This window comes from Tachypleus tridentatus, chromosome 11, assembly GCF_004210375.1.
Source record: "Tachypleus tridentatus isolate NWPU-2018 chromosome 11, ASM421037v1, whole genome shotgun sequence".
NCBI lineage: Eukaryota > Metazoa > Arthropoda > Merostomata > Xiphosura > Limulidae > Tachypleus > Tachypleus tridentatus.
Genome location: NC_134835.1, coordinates 17,524,380 through 17,551,900, shown reverse-complemented (window position 1 = coordinate 17,551,900; position 27,521 = coordinate 17,524,380). Strand labels below are relative to the sequence as shown.

At 34.5% G+C, this 27,521-nt stretch overlaps 1 protein-coding gene across 4 annotated transcripts in view; it reads left to right on the top strand.

The window, feature by feature from the left end:
• The window catches only part of LOC143231719 (protein O-glucosyltransferase 2-like), a 54,922-nt gene extending 36,387 nt beyond the window's left edge, over positions 1-18,535 (top strand). For all 4 annotated transcript variants that reach the window (XM_076466327.1, XM_076466330.1, XM_076466329.1 and 1 more), the window contains 2 exons: positions 11,324-11,428; positions 16,457-18,535. In XM_076466327.1, coding sequence (XP_076322442.1) covers positions 11,324-11,428; positions 16,457-16,480 — 129 coding nt within the window. In that variant the 3' untranslated portion in view covers positions 16,481-18,535. The remainder of the gene's footprint in view (positions 1-11,323; positions 11,429-16,456) is intronic.
• The last annotated feature ends 8,986 nt before the right edge of the window (positions 18,536-27,521 follow it).

Below are 27,521 nucleotides of genomic sequence, written 5' to 3'. Positions count from 1 at the left end.
CAATAATATTCTGATTGCCTTTCAATAATTCTGGAAATAGTGCTATGTTCTTGTTTTAACTCTTTCAGAGTGGGCATCATTTTGTGAGCTTGTCAGGAGGTTTTATTGATTTAGGTTCAGAATTTAATTAAACTACTACTTTATCATGGCATGTAAATAAATATGGCACAAAAATGTAGCTAATAATCCATATTTTGATATTATAGTAAACTTTACATAAGTTTATAAAAGAATACTAAAAAGAAAATTCTCAATGTACCCTAGCGTGAGAATTGTGATATTTGCTCTCTTGTCGTACAATTAGAAATAGAAGCTGTGATAGTTTCCTGCATTGTTTGATATTTGCTCTCTTGTCGTATAACTAGAAAGAGAAGCTGTGATAGTTTCCTGCATTGTTTGATATTTGCTCTCTTGTTGTATAATTAGAAAGAGAAGCTGTGATAGTTTCCTGCATTGTTTGATATTTGCTCTCTTGTCGTACAATTAGAAAGAGAAGCTGTGATAGTTTCCTGCATTGTTTGATATTTGCTCTCTTGTCGTATAATTAGAAAGAGAAGCTGTGATAGTTTCCTGCATTGTTTGATATTTGCTCTCTTGTTGTATAATTAGAAAGAGAAGCTGTGATAGTTTCCTGCATTGTTTGATATTTGCTCTCTTGTCTACAATTAGAAATAGAAGCTGTGATAGTTTCCTGCATTGTTTGATATTTGCTCTCTTGTCGTATAATTAGAAAGAGAAGCTGTGATAGTTTCCTGCATTGTTTGATATTTGCTCTCTTGTCGTATAATTAGAAAGAGAAGCTGTGATAGTTTCCTGCATTGTTTGATATTTGCTCTCTTGTTGTATAATTAGAAAGAGAAGCTGTGATAGTTTCCTGCATTGTTTGATATTTGCTCTCTTGTCTACAATTAGAAATAGAAGCTGTGATAGTTTCCTGCATTGTTTGATATTTGCTCTCTTGTTGTATAATTGGAAAGAGAAGCTGTGATAGTTTCCTGCATTGTTTGATATTTGCTCTCTTGTCTACAATTAGAAATAGAAGCTGTGATAGTTTCCTGCATTGTTTGATATTTGCTCTCTTGTCGTATAACTAGAAAGAGAAGCTGTGATAGTTTCCTGCATTGTTTGATATTTGCTCTCTTGTCGTATAACTAGAAAGAGAAGCTGTGATAGTTTCCTGCATTGTTTGATATTTGCTCTCTTGTCTACAATTAGAAATAGAAGCTGTGATAGTTTCCTGCATTGTTTGATATTTGCTCTCTTGTTGTATAACTAGAAAGAGAAGCTGTGATAGTTTCCTGCATTGTTTGATATTTGCTCTCTTGTCGTATAACTAGAAAGAGAAGCTGTGATAGTTTCCTGCATTGTTTGATATTTGCTCTCTTGTCGTATAACTAGAAAGAGAAGCTGTGATAGTTTCCTGCATTGTTTGATATTTGCTCTCTTGTTGTATAATTAGAAAGAGAAGCTGTGATAGTTTCCTGCATTGTTTGATATTTGCTCTCTTGTTGTATAATTAGAAAGAGAAGCTGTGATAGTTTCCTGCATTGTTTGATATTTGCTCTCTTGTTGTATAATTAGAAGAGAAGCTGTGATAGTTTCCTGCATTGTTTGATATTTGCTCTCTTGTTGTATAATTAGAGAAGCTGTGATAGTTTCCTGCTGTGATAGTCGGTATAACTAGAAGAGAAGCTGTGATAGTTCCTGCATTGTTTGATATTTGCTCTCTTGTCTATAATTAGAAATAGAAGCTGTGATAGTTTCCTGCATTGTTTGATATTTGCTCTCTTGTCGTATAATAACTAGAAAGAGAAGCTGTGATAGTTTCCTGCATTGTTTGATATTTGCTCTCTTGTCGTATAACTAGAAAGAGAAGCTGTGATAGTTTCCTGCATTGTTTGATATTTGCTCTCTTGTTGTATAATTAGAAAGAGAAGCTGTGATAGTTTCCTGCATTGTTTGATATTTGCTCTCTTGTTGTATAATTAGAAATAGAAGCTGTGATAGTTTCCTGCATTGTTTGATATTTGCTCTCTTGTTGTATAATTAGAAAGAGAAGCTGTGATAGTTTCCTGCATTGTTTGATATTTGCTCTCTTGTTGTATAACTAGAAAGAGAAGCTGTGATAGTTTCCTGCTTTGTTTGATATTTGCTCTCTTGTTGTATAATTAGAAAGAGAAGCTGTGATAGTTTCCTGCATTGTTTGATATTTGCTCTCTTGTTGTATAACTAGAAAGAGAAGCTGTGATAGTTTCCTGCATTGTTTGATATTTGCCCTCTTGTTGTATAATTAGAAAGAGAAGCTGTGATAGTTTCCTGCATTGTTTGATATTTGCTCTCTTGTTGTATAACTAGAAAGAGAAGCTGTGATAGTTTCCTGCTTTGTTTGATATTTGCTCTCTTGTCGTATAATTAGAAAGAGAAACTGTGATAGTTTCCTGCTTTGTTTGATATTTGCTCTCTTGTTGTACAATTAGAAAGAGAAGCTGTGATAGTTTCCTGCATTGTTTGATATTTGCTCTCTTGTTGTATAACTAGAAAGAGAAGCTGTGATAGTTTCCTGCATTGTTTGATATTTGCTCTCTTGTTGTACAATTAGAAAGAGAAGCTGTGATAGTTTCCTGCATTGTTTGATATTTGCTCTCTTGTTGTATAACTAGAAAGAGAAGCTGTGATAGTTTCCTGCATTGTTTGATATTTGCCCTCTTGTTGTATAATTAGAAAGAGAAGCTGTGATAGTTTCCTGCATTGTTTGATATTTGCTCTCTTGTCGTATAATTAGAAAGAGAAACTGTGATAGTTTCCTGCTTTGTTTGATATTTGCTCTCTTGTTGTACAATTAGAAAGAGAAGCTGTGATAGTTTCCTGCATTGTTTGATATTTGCTCTCTTGTTGTATAATTAGAAAGAGAAGCTGTGATAGTTTTCTGCATTGTTTGATATTTGCCCTCTTGTTGTATAATTAGAAAGAGAAGCTGTGATAGTTTCCTGCATTGTTTGATATTTGCTCTCTTGTTGTATAATTAGAAAGAGAAGCTGTGATAGTTTCCTGCATTGTTTGATATTTGCTCTCTTGTCGTATAATTAGAAAGAGAAACTGTGATAGTTTCCTGCTTTGTTTGATATTTGCTCTCTTGTTGTACAATTAGAAAGAGAAGCTGTGATAGTTTCCTGCATTGTTTGATATTTGCTCTCTTGTTGTATAACTAGAAGAGAAGCTGTGATAGTTTCCTGCTTTGTTTGATATTTGCTCTCTTGTTGTATAATTAGAAAGAGAAGCTGTGATAGTTTCCTGCATTGTTTGATATTTGCTCTCTTGTTGTATAACTAGAAAGAGAAGCTGTGATAGTTTCCTGCATTGTTTGATATTTGCCCTCTTGTTGTATAATTAGAAAGAGAAGCTGTGATAGTTTTCTGCTTTGTTTGATATTTGCTCTCTTGTTGTATAACTAGAAAGAGAAGCTGTGATAGTTTCCTGCTTTGTTTGATATTTGCTCTCTTGTTGTATAACTAGAAAGAGAAGCTGTGATAGTTTCCTGCTTTGTTTGATATTTGCTCTCTTGTTGTATAATTAGAAAGAGAAGCTGTGATAGTTTCCTGCATTGTTTGATATTTGCTCTCTTGTTGTATAACTAGAAAGAGAAGCTGTGATAGTTTCCTGCATTGTTTGATATTTGCCCTCTTGTTGTATAATTAGAAAGAGAAGCTGTGATAGTTTCCTGCATTGTTTGATATTTGCCCTCTTGTTGTATAATTAGAAAGAGAAGCTGTGATAGTTTTCTGCTTTGTTTGATATTTGCTCTCTTGTTGTATAATTAGAAAGAGAAGCTGTGATAGTTTCCTGCATTGTTTGATATTTGCTCTCTTGTCATATAATTAGAAAGAGAAGCTGTGATAGTTTCCTGCATTGTTTGATATTTGCTCTCTTGTTGTATAACTAGAAAGAGAAGCTGTGATAGTTTCCTGCATTGTTTGATATTTGCTCTCTTGTTGTATAACTAGAAAGAGAAGCTGTGATAGTTTCCTGCATTGTTTGATATTTGCTCTCTTGTCGTACAATTAGAAAGAGAAGCTGTGATAGTTTCCTGCTTTGTTTGATATTTGCTCTCTTGTTGTATAATTAGAAAGAGAAGCTGTGATAGTTTCCTGCATTGTTTGATATTTGCTCTCTTGTCATATAATTAGAAAGAGAAGCTGTGATAGTTTCCTGCATTGTTTGATATTTGCTCTCTTGTCATATAATTAGAAAGAGAAGCTGTGATAGTTTCCTGCATTGTTTGATATTTGCTCTCTTGTTGTATAACTAGAAAGAGAAGCTGTGATAGTTTCCTGCATTGTTTGATATTTGCTCTCTTGTCGTACAATTAGAAAGAGAAGCTGTGATAGTTTCCTGCATTGTTTGATATTTGCTCTCTTGTCGTATAACTAGAAAGAGAAGCTGTGATAGTTTCCTGCTTTGTTTGATATTTGCTCTCTTGTCTACAATTAGAAATAGAAGCTGTGATAGTTTCCTGCATTGTTTGATATTTGCTCTCTTGTCGTATAACTAGAAAGAGAAGCTGTGATAGTTTCCTGCATTGTTTGATATTTGCTCTCTTGTCGTATAACTAGAAAGAGAAGCTGTGATAGTTTCCTGCATTGTTTGATATTTGCTCTCTTGTCTACAATTAGAAATAGAAGCTGTGATAGTTTCCTGCATTGTTTGATATTTGCTCTCTTGTTGTATAACTAGAAAGAGAAGCTGTGATAGTTTCCTGCATTGTTTGATATTTGCTCTCTTGTCATTATAACTAGAAAGAGAAGCTGTGATAGTTTCCTGCATTGTTTGATATTTGCTCTCTTGTTGTATAATTAGAAAGAGAAGCTGTGATAGTTTCCTGCATTGTTTGATATTTGCTCTCTTGTTGTATAATTAGAAAGAGAAGCTGTGATAGTTTCCTGCATTGTTTGATATTTGCTCTCTTGTTGTATAACTAGAAAGAGAAGCTGTGATAGTTTCCTGCTTTGTTTGATATTTGCTCTCTTGTTGTATAATTAGAAGAGAAGCTGTGATAGTTTCCTGCATTGTTTGATATTTGCTCTCTTGTTGTATAACTAGAAAGAGAAGCTGTGATAGTTTCCTGCATTGTTTGATATTTGCTCTCTTGTTGTATAATTAGAAAGAGAAGCTGTGATAGTTTCCTGCTTTGTTTGATATTTGCTCTCTTGTCGTACAATTAGAAATAGAAGCTGTGATAGTTTCCTGCTTTGTTTGATATTTGCTCTCTTGTTGTATAATTAGAAAGAGAAGCTGTGATAGTTTCCTGCATTGTTGGAAAGTGTTCTTGATTTTTGACAGTTTTTTTTCCTCCTCATGGTGCCTTCTCTTACACTTCCCACAAGATCTAGTAGGCCTAACTTTGCCTATTTTGATATGTTTTCTTAGATGTGTTCTGTTTTTTGTTTTTGTCTTTCTCATAGGGTACTCTTCCTTTTTTCTTTTACAGGTCACTCTTCCTTAGGATTTATCATTTTTCTTCCTTCCCTTGACATTGGGATTAATGTTGATCATTTTGTTTCTCAGTCAAGGACTGAATTTACAGCATGCTTTAACATCTGTGAATTTCTTATCCTTATGCTTTGGTTTATCAGCAAGCTGGTCAACCTTTTATTGACTTCCAGCAGTTGGAGTCACTTTTGCCAATGTGGGAGATGTCCCTGCTAATCCTGTCCACTTCTCCTACATCCATGTTCCCTCCTCTGTGTTACCCTCACAACATACTTGTCCAACATACCCCTCCTTTCTGAGGAGCTCCACTGATCCCTTGAAGGTTTTTTTTGGGGGGATACATTTTTCTTTTTTCCTCTTTATTTTCCACTTTGGCTCTATTCCTTCACACGTAGTTTTCTTGCTGTTGGAAAGAATAATTGTATTTTCACAGGATTGTCTCTTTATCATTGTGACTTCTGGGAGGCCCCTTTTCTTCCTATGTTTGTTTTTGGAGATTTTTCAGAGTCTTTGAAATTGTGTGGAGTCTGTGAATCCACATTAAATTCCTTAGTCTTTGGTTACTCATTTTTCTCATTCTGTAACCTCCCATCCCTTACCTGTTCCTACCACTAGGGGTTTGAAGTCAGGTTCATTGTCACCAGCAGTTTCAGTGACTTTGACAAGGTTTCTGGTCTGATGGGAGGCGAGGTTGTCTCATTTGATTTTCCTGTGGTGGTTATTCACTATCAATTCTTGGGTGATCCAATTCTTGCTTTTTGTTTTCCCTCCATCTCTGTCTCCCATTAATTCAGTGAATCAAAAGGTATGTTTACTTTTCTATCACAAAGAGCTAATAAGCTTGTCAACCTTTTTGAGGATTTTGCTCTAGGCTTTTTTGTCCTGTGATCCACTTGTTCTGGTTCATCCACTTTCTGGTGGTTATATGATTTCCAGTGGAGTACTTTATCACACCCAAAGAAGCTTTTCTTCAGGAATATAGATGACCATAGTAGATGTATTGAGTGCCTATATCCATATTCATATTTTTCATCATTCTGGATGCTACCTTAGTTTTACACTTGGTTTTTCAGAGTTGTATCAGCATTGTATAAAATTTATTGAGTGGTGATGGCTTTTGCCTGACTTCTGCATTTTCTAGAGTTGTGTTTACACAACTATATAAACAACTGGCTCCTGTTAGCTCATTCCAAACTGGATTCTTCCCAACAGATTGTATTGTTGGCTTCTAAGGTTGGTGATACTTTCTACCCACTAACTTATGCACTTAGGTGTATTTTTCCACACTCTGTCATTCAGGTCTATTCTTCCTCAGTTCTTCTCTGTTCAGTAGTGTTTTGGTTCTCTATGTACTTACTGCTTCCTGTGTTTTTGCAGTTTGTAATATATTTGCTTCATTAATATGCCCATTCTAAGCCCATGAACTTACATGGACAAAGCAGAAGGGGGTAACTGCCCATCCCTGCCTTTCTTCTGATTGAATAAATCATATTGTAATGACTTCATTGTCAAAGGGCTTGTTAGACAACCAGGGACACTCTAAAACTTCTGTTTCTCTTCCCTCCATTAGCAGAAGTAAGATCTACTAGAAATAATAAAATTTTAAGTGACATAGTAAGTTTGAACAATGGGGTGTGAACATTAAACAAAGCTGTGAAAACTGAAAGCAGGAAATAAAGGATTGGAAACATGAGGGAAAGGTGTGAAAGCTAAAAGGTAAATGAATAAGTAATAAGCTTGATAAAGACAGGATAAATGATTAGCTTGGAGGACCAAGGCTGTGGCAAAAGCAGTAAGTGTCTGAAAGGAGCTAATGTGGAAAAGTCATGAAAATTAATATTTAGTGTTTTATAAATAATGGGATTCTCTGCTTTTAAATATATGGTTTTGTGGTCATCTGTTTCACTGTCATTGGTTGGTATTCCTTTTGGTCTCTCCACCACATTCTATCCCACATTTGTTTCTCTAGTGGAGTATGGGAGTCATTGCCATTTTTTTTAGGTATGAACCATTGGGGTGGTGGACCTTGGATGAGTCATCCTGAATGTATTTGCTTCCACTGAGTTGAGAGTAGGATGTTGGTGGTTTTCTGACATTGATGGCATGTGATTTTCCAATTATGAATTTCATCTTTATGTAGTGGATCAAAGAAGTTGATGTTTTGCTCAGCTCCTGTGTAGTTCTGTGTGAACAATGAGGTGCTTATATTTTCCAGATGTGATCCACCTTTTGTGCAATCTTATATGGAGTGTGATATTGCACGTGTCTACAAATAAATATAGCAAACCACTACAACCTCTGGATGCAACTGCACTCCAGCATTTATGAAGTCCATCACATTATAGTTCTCTTCAGTGGTTGGGATCTCTCATCCTACTATAATTTAGATGTTGGTTCCCAGTTAGTGGTTTTAGATTAGAGCTGCACCAATCAACATGTAACTACTTACACATGTTAGTTGTGTTTCTTCTTTGTTACTCAATTTCCCTTAAGATATCAATCTCCGATACCCACCACAGAATTGGATCACTTTCAAAAATATATAGTAATCTGAAGGATGATGTTGCATTTTAGCTTCTGAGCAGTCCTGTTTGGAGGATGATGCTAATCAGGGTGATGGCTTTTCATCTTGCTTTCAACCTCAAGGTATTTTCACTGCCTGAAGTTGATGTTATACAGTGGGTTGCCAGTCTGATTGAGTTTGATGTGACATTTGGATATTGGATTGATTGTGGATTTATACACATGCCTGTTTTGTAGATCAATTTGCACAGTATATCCTTCCATTCTATTTAGCTTGAGGTGAAGACGGTGTGGACTCTCTTCCTACAATGAGTCAGAGGTTCTATTCCTGATACCACTTGGTTATGAACTGTTGTTGACTGGCCAAGTATAGAGTATCTTGCCCTAGTTATTGTACACTGTGGAGAAATTCTATTTTAGCTTTCTCCACATTCCTGTTTGTAGATTGTTCTTCGAAAGTCTTTTCTGCTGTGGAAACGAGTTTCTTCTACACTATGATTTGGATTCCAACCCAATCAGTTGTTTCCATTTTTTTGATTGAGCTGTTCCAATTTCTTCCCATATATGGAACACCAATTTACATACTGGACACAGAGTATACCTGCTACAAAAGTTATGCAGTTTCCCATGTGTTCCTCTCTTAATGGGGATCATGCTTTGTGGATCTTCATTGGACAATTGCAAGGGATACTTATTTTCTATCCTTTGGTTCTTTCACCTCTTCAATTTGGAGTTCCATCTGTACATGTGAGTGGAGGTAATGTACCATATTAGAAATTATTATTTTCTTATTTAAAATGTATATATGATACATACTTACCTCCCTCACACTTTCCACCTTTCCTCCCCAGTGAAAACCAATGATTTTATTGTGTGCCTACATCAGGAGGGTGTGTCACATTCCTGTTGGAAGAGAATTGTTACATGAGGATTTAATAGTTGAACCATATTGATCATGGGGTAAGTGGGAGTTCAAGGCTTGTGGCATGTAAAAGAAATCTTTGCATATGAGAGACAACACTGAATGAGAATAGCTATACATGTAAGAAGAGGTAAGTACATATTAAAAATATATTTTTAGTGTTGGAAAATAATAACCTTCATTTCTCTTTAAGACATTTTATTACAAATATCAAACAACAAGACGAAACACCAAAAACATGGCAAATCAAATACATACAAATAAAACTAAAGTACTTAGAAATAGTACCCATGGAGCAGAAGAGAATATTATCTATCAGAATTGACCATGACTAAAACCCTGTGTGGTACTTAGAAATAGTACCCATGGAGCAGAAGAGAATACTATCTATCAGAATTGACCATGACTAAAACCCTGTGTGGTACTTAGAAATAGTACCCATGGAGCAGAAGAGAATACTATCTATCAGAATTGACCATGACTAAAACCCTGTGTGGTACTTAGAAATAGTACCCATGGAGCAGAAGAGAATACTATCTGTCAGAATTGACCATGATTAAAACCCTGTGTGGTACTTAGAAATAGTACCCATGGAGCAGAAGAGAATATTATCTATCAGAATTGACCATGACGAAAACCCTGTGTGGTACTTAGAAATAGTACCCATGGAGCAGAAGAGAATACTATCTATCAGAATTGACCATGATTAAAACCCTGTGTAATACTTAGAAATAGTACCCATGGAGCAGAAGAGAATACTATCTATCAGAATTGACCATGATTAAAACATATTTGTTTTTCATATTATTAGGCAACTGATTTTGAAAAATTTTAATAAATGTTTGAACACATCAGCTTTTTAAATTAAGTCTGCTGACAGACGAGTAAAAAAAGAGTTCATGTGGCTGTTGTGAAGCTCTGTAACTGATACTGGTTCAATATGTAACAGTTAAATGTCTGGAGAACAACTAATATTAGAAAATACTGTCACATGAGGTGGTATACTAATTTGACATTTATCTACAGGTTAGATTTTAATAGAACCTGGCATGGCCAGGTGGATAAGGCACTGGACTCGTGATCCAAGAGTTGTGGGCTTGGATCCCATTTGCACTAAACATGCTTGCACTTTCAGCCATGGGGGCTTTATAATATGATGGTCAATCCCACTATTCATCAGTAAAAGAGTAGCCCAAGTGTTTGCTGTGATGACTAGATGTCTTCCCTCTAGTCTTACGCTACTAAATTAGGGACGGCTAGCGCAGATAGCCCTCGTGTAGGTTTGTGCGAAATTTAAAAAAACAAACGAACAAAAGTCCTAATAAGGTCAATTTGTACTGGTCTGCACATTTATGCTTGTTGTAAATGTTCCTGTAGAATCCAGTTGTGGTAGATTACTTTATGGACTTGAAAAAAGATGAAAAAAAAAAGATAATACTAATAACTAAATTGTTCATAATCTACTATAATAGAGCAATTATGTGGCTGTCTATGAATCTACCTATGTATGTGACCAAAATAATAAATACAATGGTGCCATCTGTTGTGCTGAAATACAACAAGATCTTAATGATGGAAATGGTTATTGAGGTTTATGAAATGTAATGCCATCTATTGAATGGCTACATAAAGACAAATCCATAAAAGTATTGCACAGTTTAGGTTTTCAAAATTAAGACAATTAGAAAAATATCTTTGGTATGTGCAATAACCATTTCCTGATAACAGAACACAATTTGAAATAAAAGTGCCCTTGTTACAATAAGAACACAACTTTCACTGTGATTATGTATAAGAGTTTGATTATATCTTTAGCGATGTAATTTTGAAATGTTGTATGAAAAACTGAAATTCTTAAGAAAAATATTTTTTTATGTCATGAAAATTTTGAGCTATGCACATTTGATCATTTTTAATTAAAGAACACTTTCCTAAAACACTTGGAATTTTTTTTTTTTTTACAAAAAATTCTACTATTATTAACTATTAAATAGCTGGTCTTAAGATGGTGTTTATTCTAGTGTTCTATAATCAACAAACTCAGGTACACAAAAACTAAGTTGTTTGACTGTTATATTTTGCTCTAAAAGATCTTTAGGGTTAAAATGTTTGGTATCTTTGATTCTGTCATAATTGTCATAATATATAAAATTATGTTAAGATAATCTTATTACTGACTTCAATGCACTTTGTAAAATAAAAAACTTTTTGATATAACAAGCTGTGTCATTTGTTTCAATTTTCAATGCTGAGTATTTCGTAATGTTAACTGTTATTTTTTACATGCGTTTTCTTTCTTGTAGTTGTTCCAGTTGTATGCCATTTATGGTGAACATCATTATTTTCACATTTTGGAAATAAACAAAGTACTTAAAGATATATTTCTTCTAGGAATATGCCAAACGTCTTATTAAACCTCCTAGAATAGTGCAAGGAATGGAACATGTTCCACAGCCAAAAAATAAACCTTTGTGTTCCTGTCCATCTGGTACTGAGGTAAGTGTTGAAGTGTAAAAGTACATGTGTGGATTGTACTGACCTTCAGAGTCACTGTAGAATGTCTTGTCATAACAGGCACTTGTAATAATCATGGATAAACCAAAATATTTGAAAAACTGGGGTGCAAAAAATAAAAGTTAAGTTATTTGAAAGTGAGAAATCTTTATCAGTCTTTTGGCTTGAATGATTTTATTGTAATCAAGAAGAAGAGGTGAATATTAGGGAAAGATATGATGATTGGTTGTGGAATGTGTAAGGATCTAGAAGAAAAAAATGTCAGAGATGTAGAGAGGATGAATTCTAGAATAGAATATAGTTAAAGTAGGTTAAATTTATCGTCTATGAAAATTAAAATAACTGTCCATGTAACAACCTTGTTACTGAAAGATTGAAGAACTTCACTAAGCAGTGTTCCTGTTACTATAGAAAATGTTATTCTGTTAACCCTTTCACAATAGGCTCTGTAGGATGTACACACATTTTTCTACACACTTGCACACATTAAGCATTATAACTTTTGATACAGTATGTGTATCTTCACAATATTCTTTTAGTAAAGATTACAAGTATTTTGTATACAAAAATCACATTTTTTAATGAAATATTTTTTACTAAAGATTTGTTTGTGAAAGCAGAGTTTGTTTCATTACTAGTCTGAGTCAAAGTGATTTAATGTCATGATTAACAAAGCTATTCTTCATCCCACAAATCTCAAGTGTAATTTGTATAATTTATAAAACCTCCTAAGTGCATTTCAAACATTTGTTTTCAGAAAAACATTATATTTTATTTTATATGCTCTGTGTGAGTTCTATTACTTATCTGACCTTGTCACCATCATAACAAAATTAGGAAATAAATATAAATTATGCTTTTCTCATGCTAGAATAACTACATATTACAACACAAAAATACGAACGTTTAGTCTAAGTAGCTTAATCTCATGATGCACTGTGAACATATATATTTATTTATTTTTTATTATATTAACCTTCCAGTCATGTCTACTTAACATTACATAACTTGAATTGATGCAGTGTACATGCACTCGTGTAATATATCAGATAATATAAAGACTGACCTTTAGCCTTCGTGTCTTGGCTGTGTTCTAGTGGACTGATATTTACTAATAAACAGTCACATTCCACTTATTGTACATTATATATATATGCATCTAAGTTATTATTATATAGAAATAAATTATTAAACTTATTTTTCTTAAAATAGAGCAATAAATTAAGAAATAAAGCAAACAAATATCTCTTCTTGCCTTGACCTTTGTACTTGGTTGTTACTGGACATAGGTAGCTAAGCCTTTTAAACTTTTACATGTTTGGGATATGAAACAAAATATTTTTTTAAGTTTTATGTGTATGTTTGAAATAACCAAAACCATCATAAATTACTATACTAATACCGTAGAATTCTACTATAAATCTATCAAGCTTAATAACTAAATTGTATTTAGATTTGAAAACAAATATGAAACTTTGAGCAGATTAAACACACAATTCTTGAATTCTTGGTTCAAAAGAATGTTCTTTGGTGTTGATTCCTGTACGTGGTGAGTGGACCTCCCAGGTAAGGTTCTGTTCTTTCAGTTTACTTCCTCTGGGATCTAAACATCCACCCATGTGTTGGCCGTGTGTGGCAACCCGTGAAGGAGAGGAGAGGATCCTTGTGGTTGAGGGGCCTAACCCTAACACACCACTTTGGTCTTGAATTTCTGTAGACGGGCAGCCTTGGGGTGGCTCCTCTTGGGTCAATTGGCTGGTCCACTCGGGCTAGGGTCAACCAAGTAGCAGTGTTGGATGTTCTTAACAGGTGTTGTGGACATTATACCTGAAGCTGATGTTTGGGTATAGTGCTCACGAAACCCTGGCATTGCTGCAGTGTCCTTGTTTCACATTGTAGTGCATCCCCTTGTAGGGCTCCATGGTGGATGGGGTCAGTGGGCACCAAAATTTCCCTTTCTTTATTGTGGCTACTGCTATTAAAAATCTTAATAAAATAGTTAAAAAACAGTCTATAGGTAAATGACCACATCTTGAAGATTCTGAGCAGTAATCCTCATCATCTGTACCACCTGTTGTACCTCATTTTCTTATATTGCACTCACTTTCAGACAAACCTTTAGGGCAAATGTCTCCTTTTTTCATTCAGAAGGGACTAGAGGGACTTGCTGGCTCTCCGAGGTCAGTAAAGAAGCTTCAATCTGGTGACATATTGGTGGAAACATCCACATCTCAACACAGTGAACTCCTCTTTATATATCTATTGAGGTTACGCCTCATGCTACTTTGAATTCATCATGAGGAGTTATTGTTGAGAGGGATTTGAAGAATATCTCAGAGTCTGAGATTCCCGTTGGTTTTTCCACCCAAGGAATTTCTGCAGTGAGGCATATCTCCGCTCACAAAGATGGAATTATGATGCTGACCAGTGTCCTCATTCTGACATTTACATCACCACGTCCACCTGCCACCATTAAGGCAGGTTATTTTAATTGGAGAGTACGGCCATACATTCCAAACCCTCTTCGATGTTTCCAGTGTCAGTGGTTGGGTCACCCAGAGACATCATATCCTGGTTCCTTGACATGTGCTCATTGTGGTGACAATGACCATGATGCCTATGAGTGTGAAACCCTCATTTGACAGGTTACTATTATATTTATTTAACTGATAAGCACTGAAACCAGTTCAAGCTATTCTTGTTATTTTTTCAACAAAGTTGTCAAAAGTGTATTCAGTTTCAGTCCAAATAGCTAAAGGTTTTACATTAGTCAGTCATATTTTAAAATTTACAAAGAAGTCAGTATAATTTATTTTATTTGGAGTGATAGTGAATTTTAAGTTGTGACACAAATCTTTTCTCGATTTTATTAGGAGTGATAGTGAATTTAATCATGTGACAAATATATTCTTGATTTTCTTAGGTGTGATCGTATGACACATTTTGATTTTATTAGGAGTGATGATGAATTTTAAATCATGTGACAAATCATTTCTTCATTTTATAAGGTGTGATTGAATGACACAAATTTTGATTTTATTCGGAGTGATAGTGAATTATAAATCATGTGTCACAAATATTTTCTCAATTTTATTAGGAGTGATAGTGAATTTTAAATTATGTGTCACAAATATTTTCTCAATTTTATTAGGAGTGATAGTGAATTTTAAATCATGTGTCACAAATCTTTTCTCAATTTTATTAGGAGTGATAGTGAATTTTAAATCATGTGTCACAAATATTTTCTCAATTTTATTAGGAGTGATAGTGAATTTTAAATCATGTGTCACAAATCTTTTCTCAATTTTATTAGGAGTGATAGTGAATTTTAAATCATTTGACAGATTTTGATTTTATAAGGAGTGATAGTGAATTTTAAATTAGGTGACACAATTCTTTTCTTGATTTTATTAGGAGTGTTCCAATCAACAGTGATTATAGAAAAACAACTTTATCTTTAATTTTAACATTACCCTACAATTTGTGCTAAGGTGAAGAAAATAGCAAGTAAAATATTAAATGTCCCAGCATGGCCAGGTGGTTGAGGCACTCGACACGTAATGCAAGGGTTGGGGGTTTGAATCCCCTTCGCACCAAACACGCTTGCCCTTTCAACCATGGGGGCATTATAATGTGATGGTCAGTCCCACTATTCATTAACAAAAGGGTAGCCCGAGAGTTGGCGGTGGATCGTGAAAACTAGCTGCCTTTCCTCTAGTCTTAAAGTGCTAAAGTAGATAGCCCTTGTGTAGTTTTGCACGAAATTCAAAAAACAAACAAACAAAATGTAAAGTTGTAAAACAAACAAACAAAATGCAAAGTTGTAAAACAAACAAACAAAATGCAAAGTTGTAAAATGAACAGACAAAATGCAAAATTGTAAAACGAACAGACAAAATGCAAAGTTGTAAAACGAACAGACAAAATGCAAAGTTGTAAAATGAACAGACAAAATGCAAAATTGTAAAACGAACAGACAAAATGCAAAGTTGTAAAACGAACAGACAAAATGCAAAGTTGTAAAACGAACAGACAAAATGCAAAGTTGTAAAACGAACAGACAAAATGCAAAGTTGTAAAACGAACAGACAAAATGCAAAGTTGTAAAACGAACAGACAAAATGTAAAGTTGTAAAACAAACAAAAAAATGTAAAGTTGTAAAACGAACAGACAAAATGCAAAGTTGTAAAACATGTAAAGATGTAAGATGCAAGATGAAAAAGAGGCATTGTTGTTCTTAATGTAAAAAGAGGCTCACCATGGCCAGGTGATTAAGATGATCAACTTGTGATCTGAGGGTTGCAAGTTTGAATCCCCGTCACACCAAATGTGCTCACCCTTTCAGCTGAGGGGGCATTATAATGTTCGATCAATCCCACTATTCTTTGGTAAAATAGCAGACCAAGATTTGACAGTGGGTGGTGATGACTAGCTGCCTTCCATGTAGTCTTACACTGCTAAATTAGGAATGACTAGTGCAGATAGCCCTCGTGTAGCTTTGTGTGAAATTCCAAAACCAAACCATATCTTACTGGGAAAATCACCTTTCACTCAGATTGACTCAGTAAAGTTTTTGTAAATTCACAACCACATCTAAATTTTATGTGTGTAACAGACATCTAAAAGCTTAACATATTTCATCTAATAAATTTAAAATTATGGTAAGCACTATTATGTATAGCTTTTACTGAAGTGGGGTTGGTCGTACAGACTGATACTTAGGGTTAACAAACTTGTGAAATTTCACCTTCTCTTGATGTACTGATTTGAGGTGATGTTCTGAATTGGAAAACATTTTTATAAGCACCTTGTATAAATGAAAATAATTAACTTGCTCATAAAACAGGTAGATACTAGTGTAAAATATAGTTGTTTAATAGACTGGTTTGTTTCTGTACAAGAAATTTAAAATTGTAGTGATAAGTTTAATAATGATAACAAAATGAAAGTGATTCAAGTAGTTTTGCAGATGTGAAAAACCGAAGTGATTAAATTTTTTTTTGTTTTAGAAGGCTGAAAGAGATGAACTTTAATGAAATGTTGTAAGTAAATCCAAAAGAAGATGAAGAGGGAAAGCTAAGATGTTCGCTTGATTCTTTTACAGTCTTGTGACAGAAACGAACAGAATGTCTTTTTACATAAGACTGTGTGTGCATCATAAATAATTTTTTATTATAATATAAATCTCCAGAGGAATGCAATAATCAAGTAGCATGTAATAATGACCTAAATCATTTTCACTCTTAAGCCAAACATATTTTTCAAGACACAGCATTACTGCCCTGAGATACATCCTTTGAGTTCATTCTTGATGTGAGCCAATCTTTGTTTATTTTAAAGATTTAACAGTTTTGGAATTTTGATGAACTTTAACATAGCATTTGAAGTAAATGTATAAAATTAACCACTAAAAATCAATTATTTGTTGTTGGTCAGTGATGTATTGTAACATGTTAATAGTTTAGGTGAATTATGATTTCTTGTTTAATTATAAGGGCAGAAAGAAATGTAATTACCTTTCAAGTTTTGTTTATAAAGCAGTGAATGGTTAATAAAAATTAAAACTGTTTTTATTGAGATATTATTTACAAGCATAAACTCTATTCTGGGATTTGTTACTAATTTTAACAGAATAACTGTAAATTATTAATACTTTATTAATTATTCAGGTTTTGATCCATACGACTTTTGAAACATTAATGATTTGAAGAGATAGGTTAGTACTCTGATCAACTGGTTATTATTTTAAAAATTTCTTGTTAGATGTTCAACTCATTTTTTATGTTTTATTCTGATCTGTCTCAGTTTTAACTTTGTTAGCTAATAAAACAGTTTCAACATTGATTGTGGCTACTAAGAATTTCAAAGAATTCAAAATAATTTTACCTTTGTGTGTCTGTAGCTTTGTGCCACAGGTATCAGTATTGTTTTTGAATGTCATTTGTTACTTAACTTTAGCATTTCTCATGTGACTGTTGCAGGGAATAATTTCAACATGAATCGTGTAAGGTTTAGGCAGCACTTGTGACTTGCTTTATTGAAATATTATTTATGAGGCTTCTGCTCTCATGAAATAATTTTAATGTTACTTAACATGTTTGTGACATAGAATTTTTAAGCTGTATTAATGCTGCAAATTTATTTTAAGTTGAACATTGTTTATTTAATTATTGCTTTAATGAAACAATTTGATTATTGTTGTCAGATAAAGATCAGTATTTGGTGCCATATTCAATGACACTGTTTTATAACAGTGTGACTGCTGTAAATTGAAAGTAATTTGACCATTACATATGTAAATGTTAAAGATTCTGGTTTCACTAAAGGGAAAATTGAAGGGAGAATCGATGACTTACAGGCTTAATGTTTCTTTGGTTGACCATACTCTCTGGTGTGGTGTGTACTGCAGTTTGGTACTTGAAGGCTCATTAGCACAGCTTAAGCTGAAAAATTACAGAAATACTGTAACATGTATATGTGATCATTAAACAGTATGTTTGATATATAGTGTGGAATAATTATTTAGGTTAAACATTATTAAAACACCTAAGTTATTTCTGTTACTTTACTGGTTATTTAAAAGGGCTTACAAACCACATTAATTTGAACTATTGTTATGTGACTACTATTTTAAATGATATATCAACATTGACTCATGGTTTAAGGGAAAACCACATGTGTAATTGTTGTCATCAAAACCAAACTCCAGCTTTCAAAGAAACAAAAACTTTTTGTGTGTGGCAGTTGCATTAGGTCGAAGATTACTTTTATTTTTTTTGTGTGAAATTTGCTTCATATATTTTTTATTTGATGTAGTATTGAAAGTTGGAACTGTAATATGCAATGTGCATTTTATGTAAGGAAAAATATTGCTTGGTGCAATGTTTGTGTGTAATCTCATGTAATCAGTATACATTGATTTGTGTATCTTATCTAAATTAATAGTGATTCAAGGATCTGTTATTTCTGTATTAAGGTTTTTAAGTATGTTTACATGGTTGTCATATATATAAAGAGTGATGTTAAGCCTATTTTTGTAAAGCAACACAGTAATATTTAATTTTTTGATAATAAACATTTTATAAAAATTACAGTTTCATATTTAATGCAGAAGTTTGTACTAAAATTTCTGAATGACAAAACTCTTTCATCAAATCTAAAATAAAACATGAACTATTCATCCATGTTTAGTATTTAATATTAGGTAATTTAGAAGGTCTTTGTTAGGACTAGGAAGTCTCGATTGATATTATGTAACGCACAGAAAGAAATTGTTGATTGTTGGCGCCAGGTGGTGGTTGCAGCACCTCAGAAACTGGTGACCTCTTGGGATTTTCACGTACTACAGTCTCTATAGTTTACAGAGAATGGTACAAAAATAAAAAAAAAACATTCAGTAAGCAGGAATTATGTGGGCAAAAATACGTTGTTAATGAAAGAGGTCAGAAGAGAATGGCCGGACACATTCAAGCCGACAGGAAGGCCACAATTAGTGAACTCTTTACAACAGTGGCATCTCTGAATGCACAATGCGTTGACCCTTGAAGCAGATGAGGTACAGCAGCAGAAGATAATATGCTGGGTTCCACTCCTGTCACCTAAGAACAGGAAGATGAGGCTATAGTGAGCACGGGATCACCAAAACTGGATGATTGAAGTTTGGAAATATGCCACCTGGTGTGGTGAATCTTTATTTCTGTTACATGCAGATGATAAGGTCAGAATGTGGTATAAATAGCATGAATCCATCCTGCCCTGTATCAGTGGTACAGGCTGCTGGTAGTGTAATGGTGTGGGGAATGTTTTCTTGGCCACTTAATACCAATTGAGGATCATTTAAATGATACAGCATACCTGAGCATTGTTGCTGATCACGTGAATTTCTTTAAGGCCACAGTTACCCATTTTCTAGTGGCTACTTCCAGCAAGATAATGCACTATGTCAGAGAACAAGAATTATCTTAAGCTGGCTCCATGAACATGACAGTGACTTTAGTGTACTCCAATGGCCTGCACAGTCCCTAGGTCTCAGTCCGATAGAGCACCTGTGGGATGAGGTGGAACAGGAGGTTTGCAGCATGAATGTGTGGTCGACAAACCTACAGGAACTGTGTGACGTTATCAAGTTAGCATGATCAAAATCTTTAAGGAATGCTACCAGCACCTTGTTGAATCCATGCTGTAAAGAATTCAAGCTATTCTGTAGTCAAAAGAAGTTCCTACCTGGTACTAGATAAGTGTACCTAATAAAATGGTTACTAAGTGTATGTTGAACAAACAAGCTGCATTTGCAAACAAATAACATCGAGTTCACTTCTTAGGTTATGAATATATAAAGATATAAAGACCCTTTTTTAAGCACATTGCGTTAATTATACTTTCTGTTTCATGTGCAATATAGAGGATTTAAGAGGATTTTAACATGTTTCATCTATGACATACTTTTTTTTGTTGTTTACAGTACAGATGCCCAGCATGGCCAGGTGGTTAAAACATTCGACTCATAATCTGAGGGTCACGGGTTTGAATCTCTTCCACCATACATGCTCGCCCTTTCAGTCGTGGGAGCATTATAATGTTACAGTCAATCTCACTATTTATTGGTGAAAGAGAAGCCCAAGAGTTGGCGGTGGGTAATGATGACTAGCTGCCTTCCCTCTAGTCTTATATTGCTAAATTATGGATGGCTAGTGCAGATAGCCCTCGTGTAGCTTTGCGCAAAATTCAAAAACAAAACAAAAACAGTATAGACGATTTAAAGATCCCTCTTTGAACACGTTGCATCTGTGTTGTATTCTTTTTTGTTTACAGTAGAGATGATTTAAAGATCCCTCTTTGAACATGTTGCATCTGTGTTGTATTCTTTTTTTTGTTTACGGTAGAAGTGACATAAAAATCCCTCTCTGGACATATTTCAAGGCAGTATAAAAGGTAACACTAGTCAGTTTCATGGCACTTTTGGCTTCAACGCATGTATTAAAATGTACTTATTATAATTCAGTATATTACGTTGTGTGTATACAATATTTGTAGTTAAAATGGCTCGTGATACATTCTCATAGCTTCCAGTTCTGGACAGTATTACAATGAGGATGTGGCTACATTACTTCAAACTTTCTTCATACTTCAATGTATTGCATTTATTCTATATACTTCTTACGTAGATGATTTAAATATTCCATTTGGAAACTGCATCAGCTGTAGTTCTAATTCTATATACGATGTGAATCGTTTAACCTGTTGACTGCCAAGTATTTCAGCTGCTACAATACAACTCTGATGCTTCTTCACTTTATAACTTTTTTCGTGAAGCCATTTTGGATCGAAAGTGAAACAATTCCTAAGTAGGTCAAATGCATGTATGGTGCTGACATCTAGCGTTGAAGTTAGGTATTATTGAGAACGAATTAACTCGTCCGTGGCACTGTGTTACCGATCGGCTTGGACGAGTTATCTCGTTTACGGCACTGAACAGTTTAAACATACTTCCTTTGCATTAGCAATATTTATTAGGTATAGTGTAGAGGATTTAAAATTCCCGTGTTTAAACACGTTACACCAACTGTACTTCTTATGTATGGAATACAGAATTTTAAATTTCCTGTTTAAACACACTGTATGAGCTATAACTTGTATTACATACTGTTTAGAAGGCTTAAAAACCCCCCTTTGAACACAATCACCTGCTTTACTTACGTTATGTACGGTTTAGAGAATGTAAAAATACCCCTTACCTGTGCAACATTTAAATGTAAAGAAGTGTTATTGGTAAAATCTTAACTGTTAAAAAATACAACGTAAAAGAAAATAAAAATACACACTAATGTCTCATTAAATTATTGGAAGTTTTACCAACTCAAATTGAAATAAACCTTCGTCTTGTTGTTTTTCTAATTATAATATTATAATGTGTACTTTCTTAAATGAAACTGCTCGTCTAACAAAATTAAAGTTGACAGCATTTAACGTACTGGTCTGTGAATTTGAAGATCAATGGTTCGCGCCCTATTGCTCGAAAAACGCGCTTCGTAATTTGTGCTGTTTTGTAGTAGTAACAGTAAAATTCCAATAGAATGATTAGAGTAGCCCAAAAGTCGAAGGTTTAAGTTGTTGAAGTTTTTCATAAACTTGTCCCCATCGCACCAAATATGTTCGCCCTTTCAGCCATAGGAGCGTATATTGTTACGGTCAATCCCACTATTCATTGGTAAAAGAAGTAGCCCACGAGTTGCCGGTGGGTTGTGATAACTAGCTGCCTTCCCTCTAATCTTACGTTGCTAAATTAGGGACGGCTAGCGCAGATAGCCCTCATGAAGCTTTTCGAGAAATTCCAAAAATTTACAACAAACATGTAGATTTGCAAAGTTGGGTTTTAAAAGAAATCAGTACAATCAAAACGATTCGACCTTGAAGAAGTACAGGCTATTTATTGACGAAATAATTTACAGTCTATGGCCACACCTAATATTTTGACGAGGAAATTGTCATTAATTTCGTAAAGTATTAAACAAAGAAAATCAGACCTACAGATTCTTTATATTGTTTGAAGTGATAATTAAATTGATAAATTTGTCCACGTGATCTCTCAGACTCAATAGTTATGGGTATCCTATTGAAATTGTTGCTGGAAACAGGACAGGTTAGCGATTATACTGACTATTACTGAACCAGGAAAAAACATGAAATACTGTCAGTAAACACTAGCAAAAATATCAATTTTGTCAGTAATTATTTTCATTTATTTATCGTTTGCGGTTTTAACGAGGGTTAATATATTTTCTACTTGTAGATGGTCTCAAAGTAACAGTTGAGTCGTTTCGGAAAGATTTTCTCAGATGAACAAGAACGCCGACTAGTTGAGCACTTGAAGCATTTGGAATTGATGTTTCACGGTGTTACGAAAGAAGGGCTACTGTAAAATGATGATTGCTACATAAATATGAACGATTAAGCGCATTAGGGCAAAATGAGTCGGTAGGGCTATTTTGTCCAGATGCCTGGCCCACTTTGCCTATGGTGAAAGGCAAAGTGAGCCATTGAAAGGAATTTTTATATTTTATTATTTCTTTAAAATTAAGAATAATAACGGCAAATTATTTCTTGTGATTTATGGAAGAAACTTTCCTTATTACACATTGATAAAGAACGAGATGGATATCTATACATAAATAATTTTATAACTGAATCAAGTTTGGAGGCCCACTTTGCCCACCTTTCCCCTATTCTATGCAACTGTGAAGAAACTGAATAATTTCCAGAGATTATCCCTAATCTACAGTCTTTGAGGGTTTTTTTTTTCAAAGCTCTGCAACTATTTCGTGAATCGTTATTTTGCGCTGTTTTGTGAAGTACGCTAAGCTATTTCTTCATCCGTCATGTTTATAACAACTTAAAAGTATAATTAGAGGAAAACAAAACAAAGTGACTGATGTAATTGGTGTACGTGAATAAGAACCGGAACCTACGTAATAACTGTATTCCAGGAAGTATGATCTTCTTGCACTCATTTAATAACTTAGGCCTACGAAGCCTCGAGGTCCGATTTGGTAACTAGGACTCCGACATTTAGGTTTTTTTCTATTTTCTTTTAAGAACACTTTTGTAATATTATTCTTCCCCATGTGAACTACATTAAAATTATTTCTAGAAAGATGTCTGTTATACTTACTACTAATTGTATGTAGAAGCAGTCTACATAAATGAAAAAAGCGTTTTTATTTGATATAAAGAATTACTTCAGCCAGCATATCCTATAATCTACAGGGCGGCCCGTAAGTCCCTACCCAACCATATGTTATTATGTTATATTCAATTACGCATGTATTATAAATGTGTTTCTTTTTTTTTCTTCAGAGAAATATGGCCGATGTAAGCCCATTTACACTTGAAGAGCGTATTGTGACAAGTTCGTTGGTACATGAGCGCAAGAATACTGGTGACACTCTGGATACAATAAGATATATGGATGGGTAGGGACTTACGGGCCACCCTGTAAATGTGCACCGCTGTTCTGAGTATTACGGGTTGATTTGACAACATAAATGTTTCCACATTCTTGGAAGTCAATAATACACTTTCATTCCTCGTTGTTCTAGTTCATAGGCACAAAAGTCTGGAAAATCTGATATTACTGGTTGTTGGAGAAAGACAAATACCTCGGCTTCGTTCATGTCATAAAATTCCTGTGAGAACTGGAATTATTAAAATACTTAATTTAGAGCTCATCTTCACGCTTACATGAAAATTTTAATCGTTTTAAAGATCTGCAGTGAATATCTGCCAAAAATATAACTGAAAATAATGCATCGTATGCTATATGGTCAGTCTGGCTTAACTACTAAATGAGCCAAACCCTTGCAATCACAACTGAAAGGAGATAATCATTTTTATTTCTATACCAGACCTCAGGGAGAAACTTAAACGGATTACCTTTGCATCACTGTAGTTTTTCTCAGTCCTTCTATACTACGATAGTCTTATGTAGGCAAAACACCCAGTTCCCAGTCTTTTAAACAAAATATGTGGTTTATAGCAATCGATATGATTAATTATAATCAATAAATAGGGAAACCATTCACGTTCAGGAAAATACGGATGTAATATATTTAAAAGCTGCGAAAATAATAGAGAACATCAAACAAAAATAAAAGACGTTATTTTCATCCAAGCACAAGACAGTGGATCACTAGTGGTTATTATAAATAACTATGGACTTATCAGGATCACCAGTGGTTATTATAAACAACTGTATGGACTTATCAAAGATATGATACACATCGCTTTCCGGGGTATGGACGAAAAATGAAACCTTCAAACAATTTCTTCTTTTGTGCTTTACTAATTACCAAAAATTCTATAATATATTAATTTGAATACTGAACGGTTTAATTTTCTATGCAATCAGGCACGTGCGCATGGAGGATTTCATTTTCGTAATGTAAAACTTATGCTAACATATTTAGAGCCCACGTGGTTATGATATTTAATGCTTTCTGCATAATATACGTTCTTCTGGTAACTTATTAGCATTTTGTGGCTTGAAATAGTCACATGCAATTGTCTCTATTGGTATTTTGTAGTTGGAGGTCCGAAGCTATATTGCTACACTCGGATTTTGTAGGCTGGATTCTTTACAGTAGTTGTCTCCGAGTTGTTAATATATAAATTTCAACAAATATATAAATTAGAACAAGTCAAACGTATGCACAGATATTTGTTAGTTATTGTATATAAGATTTTAAATCAGTTTCTTCTTCGTCATAGTCCACGAAGTTTAGTTAATTCAGAATACAACTGACAAAACGAATTATTTTTCTCTGCTGTGTGATTACAATACAATTCTCTGATAATTTCACTTTTAAAAATCGCCACTATACGCACTTTATCGCTAAACTCGCAATCATGCATTCTAGGCATAATTAGTGACTTTTCGATACGTATTTATACATCGACGGAAGCCTAGAATACTCCGTACAATAGAACATGTTTTGATTGCTTCAGGATTTAATGTCATAGTATCTTCATTTTACATTCTACTTTGGCCCGGCATGACCAAGTGTGTTAAGGCGTGCGACTAGTAATCTGAGGGTCGCGGGTTCGCACCCCATCGCGCCAAACATGCTCGCCCTTTCAGCCGTGGGGGCGTTATAATGTGACGGTCAATCCCACTCTTGGGCTACTCTTTTACCAACAAATAGTGGGATTGATCGTAATATTATAACGCCCCCACGGCTGAGAGGGCGAGCATGCTTGGTGGGACGGGAATTCGAACCCGCGATCCTCAGATTACGAGTCGAACGCCTTAACCCACCTGACCATGCCAGGCCTCAAACAAACGTATGATAGAAAAAAGCCCAACATAAAGAAATCAAATTAAAACAAATTATAAAATAAAAATTTGGAAAAGTGAAATTTCTCAGCGAAAATTAATTTTTTCTTTGAAACAGTTCGCATATTTAATATCCCATTAATATTAAAACGTTCTGTCAACAATAACACTGGAAATAACATACTTTACAAGTTTAATCATGAAAAGAAACTTAGACAAAAAAAGAAAAAAATGTTTGTTCATTCAACTCAGTGAAACACAAACCAAAGCCTCAAACAAATTACTTAATACGTAGTTACTTCTCACGTATTCTGCATGGGGATTTAGACCCGTGTGGATGGTCCAGTACAAATTTGACCTCTTCCTCCAAGTTAGTCCTATCGTCATCCGATTGTGATGTTTACTAAAAACTGTAACTGATCCAATGTTTCAAGAAGAACTTTTGCCCAATTTGATGCAGATAGCGAAGAAGATAACTTAGCAATTCTACAACTAACCCGAAGACTTTTAAGATAAATTTAGTGAAGTATTTGTAAGCCTCTTCTAGTGGCAACAAATTGGGTTTCGATACACGCGTTGAGAACAGCACAGGTAGTTGTAAGCTGAATTAATAAACAACCAATATTATTCCACAATGATAAATATATTAAATGATGAGTAGATATTTATTCAGTCAAATACTGACCTTACTCCAACATACAATGAAAAGCTGGAAAACAAACAAGACTAGTCAAAATACTATTAAAAGAAGAACACTGCGCACAAACCTTACAAAATACTATTAAAAGAAGAACACTGCGCACAAACCTAACAACTTATCGACACCGAGAAACTAAAAATTCCTAAAGTCTATAGTAATCTTTATAAACCAGTTTAACATACAACCTTGATAAATAAATACTTGAGCTGTGTCTTTCAACGGGGCCCAGCATGGCCAGGTGGGTTAAGACGTTCGAGTCGTAATCTGAGGGTCGTGGGTTCGAATCCCGGTCCCACCAAACATGGTCGCCCTTTCAGCCGTGGGGGCGTTATAATGTGACGGTCAATCCCACTATTCGTTGCTAAAAGAGTAGCCCAAGAGTTGGCGGTGGGTGATATGACTAGCTGCCTTCTCTCTAGTCTTACACTGCTAAATTAGGGACGGCTAGCGCAGATATCCCTCGTGTAGCTTTGCGCGAAATTCAAAACAAACAAAGTATACCGATAACTAACACTGACTTAGCTACCTAACTGAATGACTGGCACTTTGCTGATTGAAAAGTTACTCAATGGTTCGCTGATTCTGAACTTTATAATATAGTCTTCGCTTGACACTTTGTAAAATATTCTGAACACTAGTATTCCCGAACATTCTAGATATGATAGGATTACGTTTGTAAACTAACTTAATATCAAACATCCACTAATCAACATCTAAATTGAAACATTAAAACCATAGCTAACAACACCTCCTTTCTGGATTGTAAAGTCTCCTGAATATACCGAATACAGAAGTGAAACAACATCAAACCATCCATCCACCTGGTCTTGTTGATGGTTTTTTCTTCATACCCATGGTATGCAGCTAAAAAAAACTGTTCTGTCATTGTGCGAGTTTTTTCCAGGAAGGTGATGGAGTGAATTCACTGATGTCTCACTCCTTATTGGTCTTCTGGTAGTGGTCTAAACAGGTTGACTTTATACGTCTCACTCCTTATTGGTCTTCTGTAAGTAGTCTCAACAGGTTGACTTTATACGTCTCACTCCTTATTGGTCTTCTGGTAGTGGTCTCAACATGTTGACTTTATACGTCTCACTCCTTATTGGTCTTCTGGTAGTGGTCTCAACAGGTTGACTTTATACGTTTCACTCCTTATTGGTCTTCTGGTAGTGGTCTCAACAGGTTGACTTTCTACTTGATAATTTTCCTCTGGAATTACCCACTTGGCCATTCTTCAACCAACGTTCATGATCATGGTAGATGACATTTGGTTTGGATCGCTTATCTTTTTCGTTTATGTAACCTTTTCAACCTTTGGCCCTTTGTAGCGCCTGCTTTTGCGATAAACCTTCCTTTTATCTTGGACTGTAAACTTATACTTTGTCCAGATGAAAAACTCCAGTCCTATACGTGTTAATACAATAATAACTTTACATTTTACCAATAGCTGATTTAAGTTTTTCTTCAATGACGTCATGTATGGCACTGGTGTACTTCCTTAACCTGTCTCTACATATTATGTGTAAGACTTTTTTAAACAACTATA